Here is a 17,970-nt window from a genome sequence, read left to right on the forward strand (position 1 = left end):
TTGCAGGTAACATTTCAAGAAACTGATATAAGAACTTGTAAGTAAGCATGAATATATGGATGTATGTGCATATAATTAAAAGCTAGATTGTAAATGCTGAAATGCAATTGAATCTCATTTAATGTGTTTGTCTGTGAGGTGTTAATTAAGAGATAAATAAATACTGACGAAACGACTACCGTTAATATTACTTTATATATGGTTTTGTGCAATAAGTAAACAATTAAGCAAAAGTTAGATAATAGTTCAGTTACAAACTTTCATTTGTATTAATAATTATGTATATGATATTAATATGAAATTGTTTTTGGATATTGTTTTTGTACTTTATGTAATACAATGTGGATAATTTCTATTGAAAATAAATTGGTTAAAGTGTTGAAGGAAATGCCAAATATATGTTAACCACAGTTGCTTAAGTATAATTCACCAAGATAAGATATCTTATCCAGTAAACAGTCTTATCTTTGAGTATAATTTGAATTTTGAAATGATTCCATAATTTGTCGCTGGAAGGAGCCACGTGTCAACGTTTTCATTGATATTCTGCAGGAACCCGCCTACTCGATTTGTTCAGATTGATGCTGTGCTGCTCTGCTACGCCTTTGTTGATTTGTTTGCTCATGTTCACGAAGTTGCCGTAATGTCTGACTGTAGAATTTTGACGTAAATCAATTGGTCTTCATGACGCAAATTTCAATTTGCTGCCGTAACAAACGGACAAATGTAAACAATGTGATCTCCGTTCGGTTTCCATTCATGTTTTGGAGTGAGTGTTGTACATGAAAGCAGTTGTCAATTAGATCGCACCGCCTCGTCTTTCATTTTATTAAATAGTTGCTCGCACTTTTAGCTGCCCATACTCCCAAACACATGTATTCTATTATGTCAGTTTCAAAGCGGTTTCCGCCAATTTATGTTCTACCTTCGTTTCTCTAATCTAAACAATATTTTTGGATTTCTCCTTAATGTAAATAAATTTATTTTTGGTGAGTTTATTTTGAGTAGTTTCCTTCACCGAGGCCTTTGCTTCAGTTTAAGGTTGCTTAGTTGCTGAGTGGAAACATGACTAAGAAGTTCGAGTTTGATTGGCACATCCCTGTGCCTGAAATACTGCAGCAGGGTTGTGTATTTGATCGATGGACTGAGGAGAAGGACAACACTGAATTTGAGAAGAGCTGCATGTTTAAAGTGGATGAGTATGGATTTTTTATTTATTGGAAGAGTGATGACAAGGTAATGGCTGTACATAGATTGATTAAAAAGGATATCCTATAGTACATTGCTATTGCAGGAAGGTGATGTTATTGAGTTATGCCAAGTGAGTGATATTCGAGCTGGTGGAATCCCAATTGACAGAAAGCTGCTTTCCAATCTGGAGAAGAAGCATGGTAATAACTTGGATGAGAAATCTCTAACAATATGCAGTGGCACGGATTACATCAATATAAATTATCAGCATATTGTGTGTCCAGATGCTACCACAGCTAAGGTAAATTGAATATAGTAGATTAATTGCATGTATGCTTGAAAATTTACCAATTTGTATTCTGTAATAATTTAAACTTTTATTAATATCTTGAAGGTGTGGTTGGATGGTTTGAGAAAGATTACACATAATGTCAAAGCGAATAACTTCTGTCCAATGACTTGTTTGAAAAAGCAGTAAGTTTAATGTTGATTTGAATAATTGCATGCAGGCAATATTCAGAATGCTTCTTCTCTTCTGTCTCTTATATAATCCATTATATTGCATGTCGAAATTAATCAGGTCTCTTTTATATTGCATGTCTAAAGAATTGGCAGGAGAGCTTGAGAGTTATTACTCATAATAATAAAATAAGTAATGTGTGTCCTCGTACTACTCTTATGAAACAGTGAGTTTTTCTGTTAACCCGAAATCATCGCAAATAGATGAGAACACTTATTTTTTTGTTTTTAATAAATGTTATAATATTTTATCGAACGATGCGCCCGCACGGCAATACTGTTAATATTTGATTTTATTATTAGTTCAAATAGTTATTTTTGAAGTAGCTTAATGTTCTTTTTTTATTTCTTTGTACTTGCACACTTTATTACTTGCTTTTATATTTGCCAACTTGTGAAATACTTTTACATAATGCGCCAAAACCATAAAGTTGTACATAATAAATGCATGCATATATTCACATTATTATTTAACGATATGTATGAAACACTGAAACAACAAACACACATAAAACGTTATTTATATTTTTCATTTTTGATTGATCAATAAAAAATCGATATTTGCAAATAAAAATTAACAAACTTAAATTGCGAAACTATTTGTAGATGTGTTCATATAGCAGTAATCAAAAATGAATTTGTTAAATTAGTTTTAAATACAAATTGCACAATATCATTCATCAAGTAACAAACATTTTGCACGTTTAACCACTTAATTTTATTATCAATGGTAATATTCACTGTATTTTAGTTGGATGAGGTTGGGTTTCTTGGTGGATCCAAAAGGGAAGATTCCCGTGAAAGTGATCGCTAAAACGTTTGCCTCTGGTAAAACCGAGAAATTAGTTCATCAATGCTTGTCGGAAATGGGATTGCCATCCGGAAAGGGCGATGTCATGGATAAGGATGCATTCACCTTCGATAAGTTCTATGCGCTTTATCATAAGATCTGCCCAAGGAACGACATCGAGGAGCTGTTCAGAGAAATGTAAGAAGAATTTTAAGATATATTTGTTTATTTTCATTTTGCTACATATCAATTATGTCGAATTCAAAAAATTATGCCATGGTCTTCATTAAATACTTTAAGTGCGTGCGGCTGGTCTCTGGACCACGCGATCGGTGAATTTGATGATGCAATCTTGTACCCTCATGTTGGTTGTCAAGAATTGCTGAAGAGTGTCAACACGGGGACGTGGCATACGGTCGAATGGATAACCCATAGACCTGCGGTCAGGGTACAGCTTGTCCTTGATTCCACAGTAACTAGCAGAGTCGTTGCACACACCTTCCGTAGTCTGGTTGACCTATTATTCAATCATCAGTTTATGTATTCGTTGTATTTTGTTATGTACTTACCCTATCGAGTTCGTAGTTAGAAATCATAACGAACAGTTGACATTGGAATCCTTCGGGGCTTCCCATAGGAAGCAACATGTGTGCGGGCCATCCGCAACCACAGAAGTTGAATTGTGCCAAAGCTTCACCTCCGGTTGGTCTCGAGTTATCGAGGTTACGGAAAGTGCGTTCAAATGGAATAGTCACAGAAGATAGATCAGAAGTCCTAGTAATGGTGTTCATGCCCTGACGAACTAAAATTCCAATATTCAATGTCGTTTAGTTATATAATATTTTCAAAGACTCACGTGTCACCACGAATTTATCAAGTTCGATGAAGAGATTCTTTTGATCTCTGAACAACCATGGGTTGCCCCTTTCGTCAAATTTAGGAGCGAGGAAGACACGGCAGGTACCCATCTTGCCAGCTCCGGCCTGGTTATTCACAGTGATATTGTAGGTGAATGGTTGATGTTGCAAGTGTGTAAATCTAGCGAATACTGGACCGCGAGGTTGGAAGTCCATGCCACGAGATAAATCGACATCTGATTGTTGCCAGAAGGTGTTCAACATATTGGGTTTTCCTCCTTGAACCATAACTTCGATTTTATCGACAGTTACTCCAGGATAATTCAACTATAGAAAGTATAGAATTTAAGAAATTATGTTATTACTAGTTTCTAATTTTAAATTACGTTTTCTTCATTGTATCTCGGTAAGGTTGCTTTGTACTCTTGGAACATATCATCGATGTATGCGTGCCAACGGTAGAAAATAGGATCCCTCATGGCTGTAGCCGAATCTCCCATAACGCCAAATGATTCCTAAATTATATATTAGTAAAAATAATCTGGAAAATATTAATGTTTGTATATACCAAATGCCTGTGATCAGGGTCATGGATGTAAGAAATGAAAACGTGTCCCATGTTGTGCATGTCTCCGTAGAAAGTCCTATTTGGAGACAAGTTGCTTGATTCCATGATGTTGCCCAGGATGTCGATACCTTCGTTTTCAGTCAACGGGATTTGTTGTCCACTTTCCTAAAGTTGTATTACTTAAAAATTGCATTTTTTTGCAAATTGTGTGTATCATATTTACATTGGTAACAAATCCAGAATGAATGGCAGCGTAAATCCTATCCCTCCAGCGGATCAAATCATCAACATCTTGTTGGATTTGATCAACTTCCCTGTTCAAATTGGAAATGGTTTGGCGGGCGACGCGAGCTGGCCAAGCCCTACTAGCAACCAAACTGTCCAACTTCGGGAAGTAAGCTTCTTCAATTGGAGCCTTCCAATCTGTCCACCTTTCTACGCGCTTCAATTTGTTGCTGAGACGTTCGAAGTTGTATCTAGCGATAATCTGTTGATGCATGTAGTAGAAAAGTTCACCGCGCCTGTTCTTGTTGACTACAGTAGGAGATCCCTCGAATGGATAAACCAAATGCCAATGCCAATGATGCAAATTGATACCCAAATCTTCACGGAAGTAGGCAAGACGATGCTCCGTTTCTAAGTTGGAAGCGGTGTAATCTCTTGGAATTTCAATTGGTTCCTAAATATGTATTTTTGAGATTTAATAATTCTTGTTATTATTTATATCATGATTTTACCCTATTTCCATCAGGAACAATTGTAGCTTCTTCTCTGGCTCTGGTGAATACTTTGCTGTCGACATATTTATCAGGGAAAGATTGAATAAAGGAAGGTAAATCCAGATCCTGAGTGTCCTTGCGATGAAGTATAGCAACAGACAGAGCGTAGTTGAACAAGTACGGATTCACACGGTCACGAGAGAAGACAGCAATGGATTGCAATTCATCAACATTTCTCATTCCAAGGAAAATGTCGATCAGACGACCTGCCAATCTACGGTGCTTTGGCAAGAACAGGGAGAAATTCTCATGACGACCCAGATCCAAAATTTCGCCCAAATTTGGCAGCGCAATTTCCTTGACTGGAATCTTCTCGGATGCGTCTTCTCCGAATCGATTAAACAATTCTACCCCGATTGGTTTATACCGATCAGCCTTTAAAACAATATAATTGCACGTAAATTATATATGATCTAAATATATACTTACCAAATAGCTTTGAGGAACATTGAAGCTACTCTTCTTGGGACCCTTTGGAATGAATACCGGTTCTTGAGGGCGATCGAAGAGCAGCAAAAGGTTTTGTTTTTTGTCAGTTGCCGTCATGATTATGAGCTTTGGTGTTTCTCAAGACAATTCACCTCGAGAACTGTTGTAGAATTTTGGTTGTGTTAGCCTTTTATACTCTATGATAAGGATGTTGTGGTCTGAGGCTTTGTTTGAAAATTGATAAGTTTTGTTTTGATTTAGTATACTTCCTTAGAAAAAGGTGCATATTTTAATGCAAATAATATTTGTTTAAATTTAAAAAATCAATATTTACTTAAAGTTAGCCAAACGTAAATCCAAAGTGCTAATCATGGGTTTTTACCAAATATTAGAAGTTTTATAATATAAATTTATTTAAATAACGTCTTTAAATGCTTTTATATTATTTTCTTGAACTTATTTATAATATTGTTTCAGTGGAAAAGGAAAAGAATTCATCAACTTAGAGCAATTTATAACATTTATGAATGATAAACAAAGAGATCCTCGTCTAAATGAAATTTTATATCCACTTTACGAAGAGAAGAGAGCTGCAGAGATTATTGCAACTTACGAACAGGATGAAGCAGTCGTAAAAGAAAACAGACTAACAAAAGATGGATTAATTCGGTAGGCGTTTAAAGATGTACAATTGAGTTAATTAATTAAAATTGAATGTTTTTTAAGATATTTGATGTCCGACGAAAACGCTCCAGTTTTCCTGGACCGACTCGACATTTATATGGAGATGGATCAGCCGTTATGCCATTATTACATCAATTCTAGTCATAACACTTACTTATCAGGCAGACAGTTTGGTGGAAAATCTTCAGTAGAAATGTACAGGCAAGTTTTATTGGCTGGTTGTCGATGCGTCGAATTAGATTGTTGGGATGGTAAGAATTTGATTATTTTTTCAATTTCCCGAAAATTGTTAATGATTTAAATTTAGGAAAGGGCGAAGACGAGGAACCGATTATAACCCACGGTAAAGCAATGTGTACAGACATCCTCTTCAAAGATGTTATCTATGCAATCCGAGATACAGCTTTTGTGACTTCCGATTACCCCGTCATTCTTTCTTTCGAGAATCATTGTTGCAAAACTCAACAGCATAAAATGGCTAAATATTGTGATGACATATTTGGTAAAATACATATGTAATTATAGTATTATATATTTTTAATTGATTGTTTTTAGGGGATTTATTGTTGAAAGAACAATTGGAAGATTATCCTCTAGAACCGGGTGCCCCATTGGCACCTCCATGTTTGCTGAAGAGAAAGATTTTAATTAAAAACAAGAGGTAAATTATTATTTTTTCAAATTCACAATATCTTAGAATACCACATCCTGTTATGCACTAATACCAAATGTCTTATCTGTTTTTCAGATTAAAACCAGAAGTGGAAAAGCAGGAACTTGAGCTGTTCAGGCAAGGTCAGTTTGTTATTGAAGATGAAGAAAAAGAAGATGCGAGTGCTCCAGTTGACAAGACTCCACCACCTGAAGTACCTGTAGAAGTGGTAATTCAACTTCGTTTGCAATAATACATAACAGTGGTTACGACCGGTATATTTCAGACACCTGGTCCGGAAGAACCAGCTGGTGCTGATGGAGATGCTCCTCCGCCAGTACAATACACTGGCTCCACAACAAACGTCCATCCATGGTTGAGTTCAATGGTAAATTACGCGCAGCCGGTAAAATTCCAGAGTTTCGATATAGCCGAAAGTGTGTATATCTAAAGGAATCTTTAAGCATTTATATTTATTGAATTGTTTATTGCAGAAAAGAATGTTCACCACAATATGTCCAGCTTTTCCGAACCCACCGGATTGAATTATTTGAAAACTCAAGCAATTGAATTTGTAAACTACAATAAAAGGCAAATGTCCAGAATTTATCCTAGCGGAACACGTGCTAATTCATCTAACTATATGCCACAGGTGAATTGATTTTAAATAAAAACATACATAGAAACATAATGATTTGAAATATTTTAGGTGTTCTGGAATGCTGGCTGTCAGATGGTTTCATTGAATTTTCAAACTTCTGATTTGCCTATGCAACTGAACCAGGGTAAATTCGAATACAATGGTAACTGCGGATATCTGCTGAAACCTGACTTTATGAGAAGGGCTGACCGTACTTTCGATCCATTCGCTGAAAGCCCTGTGGATGGTGTAATCGCAGCTCAATGTTCGGTTCGAGTTATTGCAGGACAATTTTTATCCGATAAAAAGGTGAATATCATCTGTACCAAGATTAACAACATATTAAATGATTATTTATATAGGTAGGAACTTATGTGGAGGTCGATATGTATGGTTTGCCCACCGATACAATCAGAAAGGAATTTAGAACCCGCATGGTACCAGCAAATGGTCTAAACCCCGTTTACAACGAGGAACCGTTTTTGTTCCGTAAAGTTGTCCTGCCAGATCTTGCTGTACTTCGTTTTGGAGTTTACGACGAAGGTGGAAAATTACTTGGCCAAAGGATTTTACCCCTAGATGGTCTTCAGGCGGGATACCGTCATATCTCTTTAAGGACTGAAGCCAATTTTCCCATGTCTTTACCCATGTTGTTTTGCAATATTGAATTGAAAATTTATGTACCTGATGGTTTTGAAGACTTTATGGCCGCTTTAAGCGACCCTAGAGGTTTCATGGGAGCCCAACAAAAACAGAATGAGCAGATGTCTTCCATGGGTATTGAGGTATAAGTAGCTTACAAATAGTAGTTGTGTTTCAATAATTATTTTTATTTATTAATTAAGGTAACTGATAGTAAGGGAGATATCAACAAAGATAAGAAAGAAGAAAAGAAAGAAGGTTTGTGATTAAATAATTGTTTGGTAAATATGAATTACAGTTAGACATTTTTCAGAACCGTTGGTTTTTGAACCTATTACAATCGAATATATAAGACAAGATAAAGGTTTTCAAAAAACCACAAAAAAACAGCAAAAGGAATTTGAAACGCTAAAAAAGAAACAGTCTAAAGAGAAATTAGCAATGCAGAAGGCTCAGTGTACTGCCATAGATAAACTAATTAAAGGTAAGAATAAAGGCGATTTGAATAATGACCCGGCTATTAGAAAGCTTGTTGCTGAACAAACTGTGCAATGGAGCGAATTGATGGAAAAGCACAGGAAACAAGAATGGGAATCATTGCGTTTGCAACTGGACGATCAAAGGGATGTACTCAGGAAGCATATGGAATTAATTCAAGCTTCTCAAGTGAAACAATTAGAGGCTAGACATGAAAGGGACGTGAAGGAAATGAATAGTAGACAAGCCAAGACCTCTGTTGAAACAGCCAAAGAGGTAATTATTAAGCGTAAACTGAATATTATTTTTAATTAAATTATTTACAGGTTAATAATGATAAAACTTTAAAAACTAAACAAGAAAAAGATAGAAGATTGAAGGAGAAGCAACAGAATAACACCAAGAAATTTGTTGATGAAAGAAAGACTATGAAAATTAAGCAAGCGAAAGAAAAAGATAAATTGAAGATAAAGCACGACAAACAGTTGGAGATGCTCTCGCACGATATCCAAAAACTAATAGAAATGTACAAGAACGAGGAAAGCGAGTACGAGCTATGCGGAAAGAATGAGTTCTTCGCCTAGAGATGTTTTTTACCTTAATGATCTTTATTTTTACGGACCAATAATAAAAGTAATTTATTAGCGTATTTTAACCTATATTCGGCCTCATATTATCGTTGTTGTGATTTTAAAATATTTTATTGTTCAGATCTAGAATGTTATATTTATTCTCTTGTATTAAAATATCTCAAGTATTACATTTACATGAAACAAATTTTATTGAAAAATAAAACATATTCGACAGTGAAACACACACATATTTTTACCATCCTGATAATTAATGCTTATATATATATAATTTTAAATGAAGTACATTTTATATACAACAAACAAGTTGAAAACAATTAGTCTTGTAAGGAAAGAGAGTTCTCAATAATATTAAATAAGTTTTTTTTTTTTTGTAAAATATCCAAAGTTTAAAATCAATGATGCTATCGCCCATCCGTTTCCATTAAGTTATGGTCTGGCACCTCTTCATTGTTGTTGTTGCTGTTCTCATTTACATCAGCAGCAGGTACAAGCCTCTGTGGTGGTTGCCACAGGACTAGGGCAGTGCATGGCCTCTGTATTTTATTCAATAAGGAACTTGGTAAAATAGACTCAGACTGCAATTTCCTCATTTCATCACACATGTATAATCTTTTGACTCTTCTTTCCTCTGGTTCATTTCTTGCCGGTGTCTCTGAACTGATATGAAGTTTTGCTAAATGTTCAGCCATCTTCTCTTCAGTTATGTGTTGCTTGTTCATAGTGGGCCTAGGGATGTCAATCATTAATTTGTTTATACATAATCAAAAGTAAATACTTACAGTGGTGAATCAGTTTTTCTCTTACATCTCATCTGTTTACATCTTTGAAATGCAGCAGAGTATTCACTGAGAGAATCTGTTGAAGATGTTGATGGGAAAGAAGTGAACGATGGTGTGATCACCTGTGCTGGCTGGATTGGAAAGGTGACAGGACTGGGTCCAAAATTGGAGGAGAATGGGAAGTTTGGGTGTTCATAGTATGTTGAGCTAGCTACAAACCGATTCCACTCTGCATTTGGTGGAGGATAATTGAAATCTGGTCCAAATATATTTGGCCTGTTTTGTTGGTTATGGTCGTTTGCCATATTCATATTATTACTACAAGAATTATGGTTGAGGCTCTTCCAGATCAAAGGCAAGTGTCAAGTAGTTAATTTGAGTCCGTTTTCTTTAAACATACACTTATTAGTTGGGTCTTCGCACTATTGTTTATTTACCGCACCGGCGCTTCGTCAAACGGATCTAATAAGAACCTGAACAGCTGATGTTCGTAATTTCTTTTTGCATGGTTCTTTTCCAGACTTTACCAGAGAATTCTCGATTCAACTTCATAGTGACATCTTTCGACTATTTTTGTGCCATATCAATAATTTTCACGTATATTCAAAGCATTATCTAATCTAAGGGTACAATTAACCAAATGTATATGCGCACATGTTCTATTTAAATTTTATAAACAATATTAAAAACTTTCTCAAAGTATTTTAATATATAGTCTACAGATGGCGAAAATAGTATGATTTATTTATACAAGAATCAAATTTTCAATCAAATCAGATTTTTTTATAATGTGCACGAAACACAGACTTAAAATTTTCTGTGCATTCTAAAAAATAGTATTACTTCTATTAAATAGTTTATTTCAACAATTTGATTTTGAATTATAGTTAATATCATACAAAAATATTAAATTTATATTTATTTCAATATTTATATTTATTTCAACAACCATCAAATTACAAACAATATGAATGAATAAGAATTTAGGTAGAATATAGTAAAATCTTTTGTAAAGCCATTCAATTTTCTGATTTATAATTATAATTTTAATTAAATATAACGCACGTAAGTAGCTTTTGGTATATATGTGCATATATGAAATAAATTATGATTATTATTTTAAATAAAAGCAGTTGGCTTAGAAACTTTCCTATAATTAAGCATTTTTATTAATGTTTTTAAAACTAATATAAGAAATATTAATAAACTTATATCTGTTAACAAATTTCATTTTGTTGATATTGAACCATACTCCAGAACACTGTATTTTAGCACACATTATTACACATAAACGTCCTATAATACTAAAATACTGTACACTTACTAAATACCATTACTACACAAAATGTTGATATTACCATCGTCATCATTTTATCTTTTTTGAAGTAATATCACTATTATACGTTGTGTTAGTATTACTTTGCTACTGTTATTTATGACATTTTTTGCAAAATGAATGTCACTCGTGATAATATGAATAGAATATGATTATTCTAAATAAACAAAGCATTTATTTACTTTTTATAAAATAATGATAAACTGAAGAAATAATTAGAAATAATATATAATAGTCTGAAAGACTTAGATCAATTGCTTTTGCTCGAAAGGACATTTACATTTATTACAACAACTATAAAATTGCTCCCTAAATTATTAATAATTCAGCTTTAATATTTTGAAGAGGGTGTTACCTATGTCTGCGCCACTGCACTTGCGTATCTGTTTACATAAACCCCCATAGGATTGGTAATTTCCGGTGTCACTAGACCCTGGACTATATAGGCTTTATCGCTAAACCAAATAAGTAGGACAATTAACATGTAAATCTACGTTAAACAAAAAATAACCATTTCATTACTGAAGAAGAAAAGTGCTACTCTACAAATGTTCAATTTATTTATATTATATTGAAATATCTATTTGATTAAATATTTCCTTATTTTTTTTGTTTATTGATATTCATTATTTAAATAATTAGAAATTAATACATGTATTCATATCTAGGAAGGAGAACCCATGGTTACATATAACTTTTGCGATTAAGATCATTGGAATGAAAGTCATTTAAATCAGTTTTAACAGTTGGAATGCTATTAATGTAGTATCTTGCGTACAGTAAATCAAAGTTTTGCAATCGGTGTGATCAAAATCTAATGGTTTTTCGGCTAGACCAGACTATAAATAAAACGTGCTAGTTGATAGTTGGTCGTAGGAGCAGAAGTTGAGATTGCATTAAATAGAGAAGATCTATTATGTATGGAAATGGTTGTATCGCATACATATATAATGTGTTTGTGATTTGTGTGGAGAGAGCGACTGTGATTGTGTGCACGGCGTTTGAACAATGTCGCGCAGAACAATTGTTGTGCTGCTCGGCTGTGCAGAATCAATAATGAATGGAGTACTGTAAATAATACATGTGTAGCTGCGATTTTTATCGTGGCATTTGGGCTTTAAATACATAATGCGGCTTCGGGCAGTAGCAGCATCAGCAGTACATAAAGGTTGTGTGCTTGGGGATGCCTACTTATAAGGCAGAATGCGAGATGACAGAGGCGGAGCATGCGCTCATACCCGATCAGTCCGAGGCGAAGCATGGCAGATTGTGTGCAGGGTGGTGTAATCATTTACACATCCTTTTCAAATCCTGAGTTAATTCGCAACTGTTTAATTATGTCTTGTTAAGTTTTCGGTTTGCGTTAAGTTTATGTCCCGATGTTTGTTGAGTCGTTGCGCGCCAATGCTGAGAGACCCCGCTTAAAGTAAATAGATATTAAAGAAGGTGAGAGCTTAAAGAACGAAGTGAGTGAGGATGAATGCGGCCGAGTGATGTTTTTGTTTATACAAAATGATTGTTTATGTTATGGTCGTGATGTCCCGGGCGTTTCGATTACGTGGGTTCACGGGCTTACTTTCCACAGGGTTCGTGGATCCGTGTGGGCTAAGGTTGTAGGTTAAATGTGACCTACATTCGCACATTGGGCTTCCTACTAAATAGCAATTTGCGTAATTGCTAACGACATATCGCCGATTGCATGTCTCCTCTGCAGAAACAACCTTACCTTCGATCATAACATAGAACCGTGACTGCATCTTCACTCCAATTTAATACATAGAAGATAAAACAACTTAGGTATATCATTCGGCTCTGTATTGACACTAAACATAGAAATTACTTCAAGATAATGATAATTCAGGATAATCTTAAACAAACAATTGCTTGTTTTTGGTTAGTTGTTCTATCTTGCAGTAAACATACACAACTATCAACGTCATGTTTAAATTTCACTCCTAATTTGTAGGCCACCCACATTGCACCTGTAAACCGTTAAAAATTGAACACAATTATTCATTGCATTATTATTGCATTCTTTTTGTTCTTGTTTTCGTAATAAAATAAAAGAATTAATAATCACACTGGCATGTTTTTATTTTAGCTCCCGCATGTTTCACCCTCGCATTCCTTTCTTCTCATTACATATTCGACAACTTCATTTCAGGCAGTAAATTAGAGAAAATGCTAAATTATACTCTTAGATATAGCTCTTTTTTTTAATCTCATGTCGCAATTCTTAGTAGCAATTATAATTTACTAATTCATCTAATTAGTTCAGTATAAATATATTGTAGAATAATGTCAGTAAGTAATAATTAACAAATTAGATAAATTGTTCTTGTATCTTTATTACCAAATACTTTTTAAGAGTAATTTTATTTTTTTTTGTTCATTAATTGCGGAAGTGTCGGTGTTTAATTGCTCAAAAATAATATATGTCTGATGTGACAAATCATATCCGTTTTATTAGTGCTATTAATATTTACAAAGAGTAGCGGAACACTAAGTCATACAGTGCAACACTCTTGCACATAATTAGTAAGAAACGATTGCTATCATCTAACTTTGACGAAATTACAATTGTAAAATACATATAATTTAAAGTAATATAAATTGCATGTATGTAAACTGTATCTTTTAATACCTGAATGATTAATAATAGAGATTATATTATAATTATGTAATTATGAAATTTAGCAATTTCTTTCCAATTAACGAGTTCTTTATTTATTTATATTCTAAAATGTTTTCATTCTTTATAAGAATGTTATTTTTCCGTACAGAATTAAAAAGTAGTTAATAAGTTTTGAAAATATATTTTAATTACAATTTTTCTTTTTATGGAAACCAAAATTTAAGTGTTGAATTAATTGCGGCAGGCAGTAATTATTAACGATGTTGCAACAAGTAATCATAGACGTAACTCATCTATATTATTATTTTTTATTTATTCAATAATGTTAGTTTTGCATGTTTCGTTTCAGTTATTACATTTATTGTTATTATTATTGTCATGTATTATTTATGACATTAAGTTTACATCCAATATATTTTTTTGTAAATCTAAATTACAGGTTATTTTCCTTACATTTCATGCTCGGCAGTTTCCGAATTTGTATTATTGAGTGAATTTTTACTTTTACGCAATGTCGGAAATTAATAATGTGAATCGAGGGAATATTTAAGTTAAAGTTGAGTAGTTGCGTATGGAGAAGTCTTTTTTTTATAAATAACACCTGAATACATTTATTAATGTTGATTAATAATGAATAGCAAATATTTTTTTATGTGACACATCCACTGGTGTTCCAAGCTCAGCAATCCATGCATAAAGTACAGTATTTCTATTCTGACTGTTCCTGTTTTATATTGTCTGGTCTGGTCACAATCCCCCAAAAATCAAAGAATGTGCGACACCAAGTAATGTGTTTATTTGCATATTTCTATTGTCCTCCGATAAATATTATATCGAACGTTTCTAATTATATTTCTTTATTAATGGCATTATATATTTTTTTATGGAATATCAAATTTAAAAATGGAGATAATGAAATTTTTCTTGTGTTTTTATATTTTTTTTTATCATTACATACTATTTTTCTTTTAGACTAAGGAATGTATTTTTTTACATGTTTTATGGTGCTTAGACAACGGTAAAATAAGTAGATAATTACATTTTGTTACGCACATGGTTTAATTGTTTAAGTTTAATAGGTAACGTTTCTGAATGAGCCTTTTAACCATCTGTTGTTGAATGATTTAATATCTTTTAACAAACAAACTGTTTTATTTTTGGAATATATAATCTATGAGAATATTTGAAGTAGCAGTTAAATCAATGTTGACACAATTTAAGTACTGTTTTATGGAGAGCTATAAAAATGCGATCTACTGATGATACGTCCATTCATTTATTCGTTTATTATTTTGTTATTGAATTTCATACACTTTTATTATGTTTAAAAAGAAGAAGTTGTTGTTGTTTATTCATTTAATGTCTTCTAATATAAAGATTTTTTTACTCATCCAAGTTAAAAAGATTTAATTGGTAATCATTATTTTCTTCTCTTCTACATTAATATTAAATTCCTCTTTTATCATTTCTATTATGATAATTATATGTTCGATTTATAATTTGATTTTGTTATCATTTTGTGTATTAACAGCTTGTTTTCTTTCGATTACCAGTTTTATAGTTTTCATTCTTGCTTCTTCATAGCTCGAATTCGTAGATCTAAAAAAACGTTGAATAAATATCTTAAAGAGAGAAACAATTCAAGCATGAAATCACAAGATTTGAGCTATTTACAAAAGAAAAACCCTAGGTATAAACAGTGAAACTATTTTGCGTACATCAATTTAAACAGTATTTTGTTGATACTGATCGTTTCCTTAAGAATAACAAATTGGTTTAATAACGATGGAAAGAAAAAAAAGGTCTCTTTTTTTCCGTTTTCTTCGCTTTCCGTCCCCTCTCATTTTCAAGTTTGCGAATTTCCTTCGTGTTTTCCCCGCATGTGTAGAGTCTAGAAAAAGTGTTTCGATTTGTCCAGATTTAGAATGTCGGGCCCGGCTGACTTATCGCATGCAAATAAAAGTTCATGCGGGTGGAATTAGGATACAAAAAATAAATAAATAAAAGTGTAAAGAGCGAAAATGCGAAACAGTGTACGAACTAAAATAAAAGAGAGAGAGAGAGAGAGAGAACAACAACATCGGGGGTCGTGAAGTTCGGGGTGGGTGTACCCGGAGAGTAAGATGTGTGAGCGAATAAATTGGTCCATTATTTAGGGAAAATAGATACGTTCGGGGAGATGAAACCAATTTTAAAGGAACGGGAAAAACATTTCCGCGCTCGTAAATCTTTTACATGTATATATTCGTATATTTTTTTTTCTTTCTTCGTTTTCTTTATTCATCCTTGTTTCTTCTTCCTTCGCGGCACAATGCCTTCCGAATGTATATTACCGGGTCAGTGAGCATAATTTCAACACCCAAATACATTTAGATGTTGAAACGGTGCCATCTTATAACAATAAAGAATATCTGAATGGAATGGAACACTGGCCTTTTTTTGTGTGTGTGCATCTCTCATCTCTGATACTTTCTTTCCTCCTTTCGGTTTATTATTCTCTTGACGGTAGTTTTTTTTTCATGCTATTCTGTAATTCGATCGACAATGTCGCAATTCAACTGGTGTTATTAAAAGTCTTCGGTGAAAAGAGCGAGTATCTATTTTGTTGCCATTCCATTTATTACGGCTCTTTTCATCTTTCATGCAATGAAGTATTTCGCAAATAGAAGTGTGTATACACACTTGCGTTCCAATTACGACCGGATACATATTAATAACACTATTTTCAGCAGCGTGAGCTCATTATTTTTGCTTCGCTCAAGAAGTGTTGAAAAAAAGAGGGGAAGAAACCTCGGTCATCCACATTCGTTCACTCTCATACACACACACAGAGAGATACATATATATGTACATGCACACGGGGTTTTATCGATTTTGCAAGGCGGGTAATTTTAGTTTCGTACTGAAAAAGTGGGTTAATCTCTGGCACCCCGCGCCACCCCCGCAACGGCTTTGTGTCTGCGGCTTATCTAACGTATATATCACGGCCCCACAACGATAATAATATATTTGATTTAAACCACTTTTTAGATAACCAATTTTGGTTTTGTTTTTCTTTGCAAAAGGGAGAGCAGAACGTATGGAGGGTTTGGATTAACTTTCCCTGCGTGATTTATTCTGAGCGCATTGTTCTCCATGCAATAAAGACCTTTTTTATCAACTACAAATCGCAGTTTTTTTATTTTGATAATAAAGTATGCATCGCTTAATAAAAATAAAATCAATTAATTGTATCTAAAAAAATAATAGTAGTTTATTAGTCAAAATACAACAAAACGCAAATTGCGATATAATGTTAAAATTGAAACAATAATTTTAAATAGCATCTGAATTTGAACCGAACCGAAATTAACCGGAAACTTAAATTTTCTCAATTAATAAACCGAAACCGAAACGAAGTTTTAATGAGAGTTAATGTCGGTTAAATTTCATTAAATTAATTCATTAATCGCTTTCTTATGTATGCTCCATGTAGAAATATAACGGTGGATAGAAATTTTCGTCTGAATTCGGTATAATTCGAAAGTTTTTCAAATTATTATTTCGGATAAAAAAATTTAAAATTTTTATTTAAACCGAAACTGAACCGAAATTTTAGACGAACCGAATGCGAAGTTGGAACTTTTAACATTTACTTGAAACGTAATAGTAAACCGGAACGAAATAAATTTTGGTTCGACTCTCTGATTGCAAGACACAACTTTTTACGAGATAAAATTGGTTTGAGTCTTATGGTTTGAAGCGTAAATGATTTTAATTAACTTATGGTTATAGTCACAGTTTATAAACAAATAAAAATAAATTAATTCTTACAAAGTACTATTGACCCGACTATAGGTTTTTCCTCAATATTTATAATTTTTTCTACAAATTTTATTATTATAATAAAATACACAAATTATAAAAACAATATTTTTATCATAATATTACATTCATTATTTATAACATTTTTAAAGTTTTTTATATAAAAAAAAATCTAAAACAGCCAAACTTCATTAAAATCTATGAACATTTTTACAAAACCATTAGAATCTAATCGAAATATCGTTTTACTTTCTAGTGTATTTTATGATATAACCGAATTCAATAAAAGCAATTTCAATTAATGTTTCTATTTCAATGTACATCTATTTTTTTGTCATGTGGTAATTGTTGAAACCTCTCTCGATTTAAAACTGACAAAAGCATTTTTGAATTGTGTTCAGAACAATGCGCAGTAAAATGGCGTCATGCGGTTTTCTGTCGGAAATTGACTCGTCCAACTCTGATTGCATAAATATAAATTTATGCAATCAGAGCTGCTACTGTTATAGCCGCCGCATATTTACTGTGAATCGTTTTTTCTTTTGATCAAATTCCCGTTTTTTTAAATAAAAATTGATAATTCTATTCTGTTGGA

General features: G+C 33.1%; 3 protein-coding genes across 4 annotated transcripts; 1 reads left to right on the top strand and 2 right to left on the bottom strand.

The window, feature by feature from the left end:
* Window positions 1-565: 565 nt before the first annotated feature.
* On the top strand, window positions 566-8,951 carry LOC108562170 (1-phosphatidylinositol 4,5-bisphosphate phosphodiesterase). Of its 2 annotated transcripts, none has more exons than XM_017920421.1 (17): window positions 566-970; window positions 1,036-1,236; window positions 1,295-1,492; window positions 1,586-1,665; window positions 2,462-2,698; window positions 5,611-5,802; window positions 5,860-6,068; window positions 6,125-6,319; window positions 6,373-6,478; window positions 6,566-6,698; window positions 6,756-6,906; window positions 6,964-7,121; window positions 7,179-7,418; window positions 7,472-7,894; window positions 7,955-8,009; window positions 8,065-8,504; window positions 8,555-8,951. In XM_017920421.1, the coding sequence occupies exons 2-17, from the start codon at window positions 1,066-1,068 to the stop codon at window positions 8,810-8,812; spliced, it is 3,246 nt and encodes a 1,081-aa protein (XP_017775910.1). In that variant the 5' UTR covers window positions 566-970; window positions 1,036-1,065; the 3' UTR covers window positions 8,813-8,951. The 2 variants fall into 2 exon arrangements, with proteins under 2 accessions (XP_017775910.1, XP_017775909.1); XM_017920420.1 differs by lacking the exon at window positions 1,586-1,665 and adding an exon at window positions 1,798-1,877.
* On the bottom strand, window positions 2,726-5,286 carry LOC108562172 (phenoloxidase 2-like). Its single transcript, XM_017920422.1, has 8 exons — window positions 5,134-5,286; window positions 4,663-5,079; window positions 4,149-4,604; window positions 3,926-4,090; window positions 3,744-3,872; window positions 3,357-3,684; window positions 3,070-3,302; window positions 2,726-3,017 (listed from the first exon to the last, which is right to left on the bottom strand). Exons 1-8 carry the CDS (start codon window positions 5,248-5,250, stop codon window positions 2,796-2,798), a joined length of 2,067 nt encoding a protein of 688 aa, XP_017775911.1. The 5' UTR covers window positions 5,251-5,286; the 3' UTR covers window positions 2,726-2,795.
* A 101-nt stretch (window positions 8,952-9,052) lies between the features above and the next one.
* On the bottom strand, window positions 9,053-10,197 carry LOC108562160. The gene is made up of 2 exons (XM_017920386.1): window positions 9,601-10,197; window positions 9,053-9,547 (listed from the first exon to the last, which is right to left on the bottom strand). Exons 1-2 carry the CDS (start codon window positions 9,909-9,911, stop codon window positions 9,223-9,225), a joined length of 636 nt encoding a protein of 211 aa, XP_017775875.1. The 5' UTR covers window positions 9,912-10,197; the 3' UTR covers window positions 9,053-9,222.
* Window positions 10,198-17,970: the final 7,773 nt, after the last annotated feature.

The sequence above is a fragment of the Nicrophorus vespilloides genome, unplaced genomic scaffold (genome assembly GCF_001412225.1).
Source record: "Nicrophorus vespilloides isolate i.1.1-1 unplaced genomic scaffold, Nicve_v1.0, whole genome shotgun sequence".
NCBI classification, from domain to species: domain Eukaryota; kingdom Metazoa; phylum Arthropoda; class Insecta; order Coleoptera; family Silphidae; genus Nicrophorus; species Nicrophorus vespilloides.